General features: G+C 36.7%; 2 protein-coding genes across 2 annotated transcripts; both read left to right on the top strand.

Moving 5' to 3' along the window:
- Positions 1 to 904: 904 nt before the first annotated feature.
- On the top strand, positions 905 to 4,295 carry LOC308701601 (uncharacterized protein; the record flags this gene model as incomplete). The annotated part of the gene is made up of 3 exons (XM_081383959.1): positions 905 to 968; positions 1,815 to 2,123; positions 3,961 to 4,295. The coding sequence occupies 3 exons, from the start codon at positions 905 to 907 to the stop codon at positions 4,293 to 4,295; spliced, it is 708 nt and encodes a 235-aa protein (XP_081240085.1).
- Positions 4,296 to 4,667: 372 nt separating this feature from the next.
- Positions 4,668 to 7,307, top strand: LOC308701811 (uncharacterized protein). The gene is made up of 5 exons (XM_081384253.1): positions 4,668 to 4,970; positions 5,558 to 5,857; positions 6,232 to 6,552; positions 6,794 to 6,937; positions 7,037 to 7,307. The coding sequence occupies exons 1-4, from the start codon at positions 4,685 to 4,687 to the stop codon at positions 6,910 to 6,912; spliced, it is 1,026 nt and encodes a 341-aa protein (XP_081240379.1). The 5' UTR covers positions 4,668 to 4,684; the 3' UTR covers positions 6,913 to 6,937; positions 7,037 to 7,307.
- The last annotated feature ends 486 nt before the right edge of the window (positions 7,308 to 7,793 follow it).

The following is a 7,793-nucleotide window of genomic DNA, read 5'->3' as shown; positions in this document are numbered from 1 at the left end:
ACATTAAATATAAAAACAGTTCAGTTTCACATTAATTGTAGCTAATTTTAAATAAAAAAGTTTTTAAGTCTTTTGTAAAGTGATCAACTGGCTGTGGAACCCTCAGGTGGTCTGGCAATGAGTTCCACAGCCGCGGGGCAACAGAGGAGAAAGCACGATCTCCCATGGTCCGGAGCTTGGTTCTGGGAGGACGGAGACGATTACCATTTTGTGAGCGGAGGTTTCTGGATGATGCTTGCTTGGTGAGAAGGTCCTTGAGGTAAGGTGGAGCATTTCCATGAATGCATTGGTGGGTGAGGAGAGTGATTTTGTATTGGATCCTGGCGGAGATGGGGAGCCAGTGAAGCGCTTGAAGAATGGGGGTTATGTGTTCATATTTACGCACTCTCATTAGGATCCTAGCAGCACTGTTCTGTATGTGTTGGAGTTTCTGCAGACTCTTGCTAGAGATCCCATACAGAAGTGCGTTACAATAGTCCAGCCTGGAGGAGACAAAGGCATGGACAAGTTTAGTGGCGTCAGAAAGAGTGAGTGTGGGACGGAGTTTGGCAATATTCCTAAGATGGAAAAAGGATGATTTGCACAGAAGCTTGATATGGTTGTCAAATGTGAGGTGAGAGTCAAGTTTTACACCGAGGTTGGTTACGGTAGATGAGAGAGGGATGTCTTTTCCAGAAAAAGTGATAGAGGTTATCAGGGACGACTGAACCTGCTGAGCGGTGCCGACAAGAATTGCCTCAGTTTTGGAATAATTTAACTGTAGGAAGTTCTGACTCATCCAGGCCTTTATCTCCTCCAAGCAGGAGGTCAGTAGGAGTGGTGTTGAAGAAGATAAAGGCAAAGCAGCCGGGAGGTGGGGGGTTTGGTTTATTTTGAGATAGAGTTGTGTATCGTCAGCGTAGCAATGGAAGGAGATACCATGCTGGCTGATGATGCGGCCAAGAGGGAGCATGTAGAGAATAAAGAGAGTTGGACCAAGTACCGACCCTTGAGGAACACCACATGTGACAGCATGTAATAAGAAGCTCACAATCTTCCACTCCACACACAACATCTTTACACTGAAATAAAGTGAATCCATCAACAGTCAAATAAGAGTCACAGGTCAGAGGTCAAATATGATTGACAGCTCACAGCACTAAATAACACACCAGTAGATACAGATATCTAATCCAATATTTCACTCTTCTGCTATTAGTTTTCATTCAGGGCCAGAATTCATTTGAAAATGTAAGATCAGCAAAAGCTTGTTGATTTTCGTGATGTTAAAGGAGACGGATGTGTGAGCGGAAACTGACTGAGGTTGGGGGAGGATTCACACACAACCAGATAAATATCTCAGTTCAGTCTTTCAGATCAATCTGAGTGTTTCAGACATTAAGAGTTACTATCGTGGGCTTTTCAGTGAACCGATGAAGAAAATGTTTCTCAAATTAGTTTTGCTCTGTTTGTGTTTGTGGCGTCTGGATGGTGAGTTTTAAATGTGTTTTTCTGCTTTCAGTTGTTTCTGTTCTGATGTGATAAATTACTGGTTAAAATAGTCAGAAAGGATTACCATTCACTGTTATTCTCGTATAGAAACATATAATGTGTGATTTTCCTGAGAGATAACTCTCTTATTTGAGATTAAAGTCATTTGATTATATAAAACTGTTCAACTATTTCTCATTTTCATTCATCATCGTTTGTCTTTGTACTGCTGCAGAATATTATTCACTTCACATTTACATGATTAAAAGTATTTTAGTGAAGCATCATTAAACCATCATCAAGTGATTTAAAAGCTTTAATCTGTGAAAAACTCTGTTCTTCAGGAGTGTTTGGTGATGATGAAGTGTGGGAGGGAGATTCAGTCTCTCTAAACTCTCCTCTTACTGAAATAAAGGATGATGATGTGATTCAGTGGAAGTTTGGAGATGAAAACACTTTAATAGCAGAAATCAATAAACGGGCCGACAGAATCACTGTATATGATGATGTTCTTGATGGGAGATTCAGAGACAGACTGAAGCTGGACAATCAAACTGGATCTCTGACCATCACAAACACCACAACTGAACATGATGGACTTTATAAACTACAGATCAACAGTGAGATCAAGAGGTTCAGGCTCGATGTGCGCAGTGAGTAAACCTTTTGAGTGATACGGTCCCACATCTGGGATTTGGAATGTTCAGTGATGATGTCACATAACTGTCAGATTCAAACTCTTCAGACAATTTGAACTGCGGCGCAAACAAACATGGCGGCGCCATCTCACATTTTAAATCAAGATCATGACGGTTCGCCATGGAAACAATAATGGGGAAACGTTCTAAAATAAATGTTGCCTTGATAAACTCACCCAGTCAGAATCACGCGTGAAAGAGTTAAATAGACTATTGGTTTCACCTGTTTTTAAAGACAAAATTAAATTAAACTCCATTTTTCCTCTTCGTTGCTTTATGATATTGTTTATTTCAGTCACTCTAAACTCTGATCTTAGTAATAGTTGTTTATAGTAATCATCAGGATTTTTGCAACTTTTGCTTAAATACTGGAGAAATATACTCTTGTTCATGTAGTTACAGGGTAGACAAATCTTTTTATTGAATTTTCCAAACATTTAAACAACAGTCACATCAAATTAAAATGTTAATACAACATCTCAAACATAATAGGAAAAAATAAAAATAAAATAAAACAGAAGCAAACAAAAAACCTACTAGGTGGGGGGTAAAGGGGGAGGGGGGTTAAGGGGGGAGCTTACAATTAGTGTTTGGGTCTATCTTCAAAATATGAAAGGAAAGGCCTCCAGACTTTAATAAATCTGTTGACAGAGCCTTGCATGGAATGTCTCAGTTTCTCTAACTTTAAATATGCCATAACACTTTATACCCACTTAACATGCGTTGGTGGTTTATTTGACTTCCATTACAGAAGTATAAGCCGTCGTGCCAACAAAGAAGAGAAAGCCAGTGCATCCGATTGACCTGGTGGTAGTGAGAGGTTCTCAAATGCCACACCAAATATTGCTATCATGGGGTCTGGTTTTATCTCCTTTCCACACATATATGAAAACGTCTCAAACACAGCAGACCAGAATGGTCCTAGAACTGGGCATGTCCAAAACATATGACCCAAAGTGGCCTCGTATCTGTGACATCTAGAACATGTTGGGTCTATTTCTGGGAATATTCTTGCCAGTTTACTTCTAGAAAAGTGTAGCCTATGGATTATCTTAAATTACAGTAGTCCATGTCTGACACAAATAGATGTTGAATGAATTCTCCTAATGGCTGATTGCCAGACTGTTTCTGCGACTACACTTCCCAAATCCTCTTCCCATTGTTTCTTTAAAAAATCTAAAGATGGAGAGGCCGCTCTTTGAATCAGACTGTACACTGTTGATATCAGACCTCGCTCAGATATACTCAAGTAAAAGAGCTCCTCAATCCAACAATAAGAGGAGGGGCCGAAAGGGTATTGAAATATTTTTTCACTAGACTTCGCACCTGCAGATATCTATAAAAATTTGATTTAGGAATATCAAATGCTTTAATCATATGTTCGAATGAGATAAAACTACCGCCTTGAAATGTAGTTACAGGGTAAGTGTGACTTCTGCGGGCTGGACATTTAAGTGGCGTTTGTTACTCTTTTCCTCCATTAAGTCAATACTAACACTTTCTTTTCTTTTTCTTTTCTATCAGTTCAAGTTTGAATTCAAAACTCAGTTATTATAGATTGATTGATTAAATAAAATAAATATGAAGCTCAGATACTCAACAGCATTAGTTTTAGTGTGACATTCCACACATAAATCTATCTATTTTTTTCATTCCTCATCTTTTGTCTTTAAACTGCAGGAGAATATTATTAATTTCACATTTAAATGATTAAAAGTATTTTAGTGAAGCTTCATCAAAACAACATCAAGTGATTTTAAAGCTTTAATCTGTGAAAAACTCTGTTCTTCAGGAGTGATTGGTAAGTCAGTCCTGAAGTCAGTGATGGAGGGAGATTCAGTCTCTCTAAACCCTGATCTTACTGAAATGAAGGATGATGATGTGATTCAGTGGTGGTTTGGAGATGAATCGCCTGAATACACTTTAATAGCTGAAATCAATGTAAAGGCCGACAGAATCACTGTATATGATGATGTTCTTGATGGGAGATTCAGAGACAGACTGAAGCTGGACAATCAAACTGGATCTCTGACCATCACAAACACCACAACTGAACATGCTGGAGTTTATCATCTATGGATCAACAGTGAGATCAAGAGTTTCGATCTCTTTGTCCGCAGTGAGTAAACCTTTTGAGTGATGCGGTCCCACATTTGGGATTTGCAATGTTCAGTGATGTCACATAACTGTCAGATTCAAACTCTTCAGACAATTTGAACTGTGGCAGTGAGTAAATCTTTTGAGTGATACGGTCTCTTTGTCATTGGTGAGTTAAATATAAAAGGAACATCGTTAAAATCGAGTAAAATGTTTACACCTGGTTTTAATGACAAAAATTTTAATTAATTCATACAACATTTTCTTTTGGTTATTTTATATTGTTTATGTCAAATTTTAATTTTAACTATTCAATTTAGTAAACCACTATAAAGTTGTTTAACAGTATTAATCTTTGCAAACCCTGTTTCTGTTTGTTCTCTGTGTGTTTGACAGATGAATTGAAGTTTGTGTCAGTGATGGAGGGAGATTCAGTCTCTCTAAACTCTCCTCTTACTGAAATGAAGGATGATGATGTGATTCAGTGGAGGTTTGGATATGAAGACACTTTAATAGCTGAAATCGATAAACGGGCCGACAGAATCACTGTATATGATGATGTTCTTGATGGGAGATTCAGAGACAGACTGAAGCTGGACAATCAAACTGGATCTCTGACCATCACAAACATCACAACTGAACATGATGGACGTTATATACTACAGATCAACCATGAGATCAAGAGATTTTTTCTCGCTGTCTTTGGTGAGTTAAATATCAGTTTCACTTGTTTTATATTTTACTCAGCACAAAGATACAATTATTAATTCAAACTTAGTTTGTTTCTGGTGTTTAATGATGATATTCTTTTTAATTTTAACTTTTAAAATATTTACTTTTATAAACCATCAAGTGATCGTCTTAATCTGTGATGAACCCGGTCACCGTGATTTTGCCAAGTAAGACATGTTCCTGGATCAACACATTTTGTTGATCCTGGAATAACATTCCTGCCCCAAAATGTAGTCCTTACCCTATCCCTACTCCTAAACCTAACCCTACCCAAACTTTTCTCTAAAATCAGAGGGAAATGATAGGTGAATAACACTGATGTTGAAGCACCTCTCCCTGGTTCTAAGCCTAGACTTGACATAAACTGTAAACTTGTCCCTCAAATCTGATTGGTTGATTGGAAAGTTGTTCCAGGATCAACAAAGATGTTGATCCAGGAACATGTGGTACTTGGTGAAATCACGATCACCAATGAACCCTGTGTGTGTGTGTGTGTGTGTGTGTGTGTGTGTGTGTGTGTGTGTGTGTGTGTGTGTGTGTGTGTGTGTTTGGTGACTCAGTCCTGAAGTCAGTGATGAAGGGAGATTCAGTCTCTCTAAACCCTGGTCTTACTGAAATGAAGGATGATGATGTGATTCAGTGGAGGTTTGGAGATGAAAACACTTTAATAGCTGAAATCAATAAACGGGCCGACAGAATCACTGTATATGATGATGTTCTTGATGGGAGATTCAGAGGCAGACTGAAGCTGGACAATCAAACTGGATCTCTGACCATCACAAACACCAGACCTGAACATGCTGGAGTTTATTATCTACTGATCAACAGTGAGGACAAGAGTTTCTATCTCTTTGTCCGCAGTGAGTAAACCTTTTGAGTGATGCGGTCCCACATTTGGGATTTGCAATGTTCAGTGATGTCACATAACTGTCAGATTCAAACTCTTCAGACAATTTGAACTGCGGCAGTGAGTAAATCTTTTGAGTGATACGGTCTCTTTGTCATTGGTGAGTTAAATATAAAAGGAACATCGTTAAAATCGAGTAAAATGTTTACACCTGGTTTTAATGACAAAAATTTTAATTAATTCATACAACATTTTCTTTTGGTTATTTTATATTGTTTATGTCAAATTTTAATTTTAACTATTCAATTTAGTAAACCACTATAATGTTGTTTAACAGTATTAATCTTTGCAAACCCTGTTTCTGTTTGTTCTCTGTGTGTTTGACAGAGGAAGTGAAGTTTGTGTCAGTGATGGAGGGAGATTCAGTCTCTCTAAACTCTAATCTTACTGAAATGAAGGATGATGATGAGATTCAGTGGAGGTTTGGAGATGGAAACACTTTAATAGCTGAAATCAATAAACGGGCCGACAGAATCACTGTATATGATGATGTTCTTGATGGGAGATTCAGAGACAGACTGAAGCTGGACAATCAAACTGGATCTCTGACCATCACAAACACCACAACTGAACATGAAGGAGATTATGAACTACTGATGTTTACAGGAAGAAGATTGTCATCAAACATATCCAGAGTTTCTGTCTATGGTGAGTAGAGATCTTCTTTTTTTATCCTTCAAATATTCTTATTTACTATTTACATGTTGAATTGTTGAATCGTTTATAATTTGAGATGACAGACCGTATAAAAACTCACTTGGAACCGAATATAAGATTGCTGATTAGATTTGATCATATTTCTGTGTATTCAGAAATATTAGTTGATGTCAGCGCTGATATTAGTGTTTATTGACTGATCTGATCTCAGTTTGATGTGTTTATTCCTCAGACTCTGTCCACTGGTGTGGTCCTACTGAAGCTGTGATCCGATTGGTCCTCTCTGCTCTGGTGGGCGTGGCTACTGTCATCATTGTGGTTTATGAGATCAGATCCAGAAGAGCTGAATGAGATCAAGCACATATTCACACATCAGGTACATGATTGATGATGGCATTTCTCACAAACTGATACTACATGTATAATTATCTGTGAGATTTATTAATTTATGGCTTTTTATGTTCATCTTTTTCAGGAAGTATCGTAATCTAAAGCAGAACGCTGAACTTTAAAGGTTATTCAGGTGTATTTTTGTTCTTCTAGTGTTTTTTTCATAATAAATACTGATGATTATTTGAGTTTGTGCTCTCTTTCAGTGTCAGATTTTAACAGTGGCACTTTATTTTTTATATTTCACTCAGATACAAAAAAAAAGAAAATGAATAGACACACAGATTTCTCTTTACTACTGCTGTATATTTGTCATATGTATTTTCTTGCCTTTATCAATAAAGTTTCTCACTCTTAGCTTCAAGAGTCTCTCATGATTTATTCAGAGGAATACAAACTTTATGTATATTTAAAAAAATTCAGCAGTGCACCATATACAGCTTTATTTGTACTCTTTTAACAGGTGCTTCTTATAGCCTATCTGTAAAAACATTATTTATTTGTTTGTTATTTTGTTTATTTATTTATTTATTTATTTATATAATTATTACCAATTAGTTTGTTTTTGTTTTACAATATATTCCGGTATAAACAACATACAGCTAAAATATTATTTACATTTTTTTTTTCTAAATTATATTAACTCATAAAACTAACTCTGTTACATGTTCTAGTTGCAGATTTACTGCAAGAAAAATTTACAATACGTGTAAAGTTCGTGTTACAGATCACATGCAGCATCACATATATTTTACTTGTTTATTAATACGTCAAGGATCTCACGATTTGACATTTTTTCATTTAATTTGACTTTATGAATATAGTAACGGGCAATCATAATA

This window comes from Scardinius erythrophthalmus (genome assembly GCF_964197995.2).
Source record: "Scardinius erythrophthalmus genome assembly, chromosome: 14".
Taxonomy (NCBI): domain Eukaryota; kingdom Metazoa; phylum Chordata; class Actinopteri; order Cypriniformes; family Leuciscidae; genus Scardinius; species Scardinius erythrophthalmus.
Note: the sequence above shows the minus strand (reverse complement) of the source record. Positions and strands in the feature narration are given on the sequence as shown.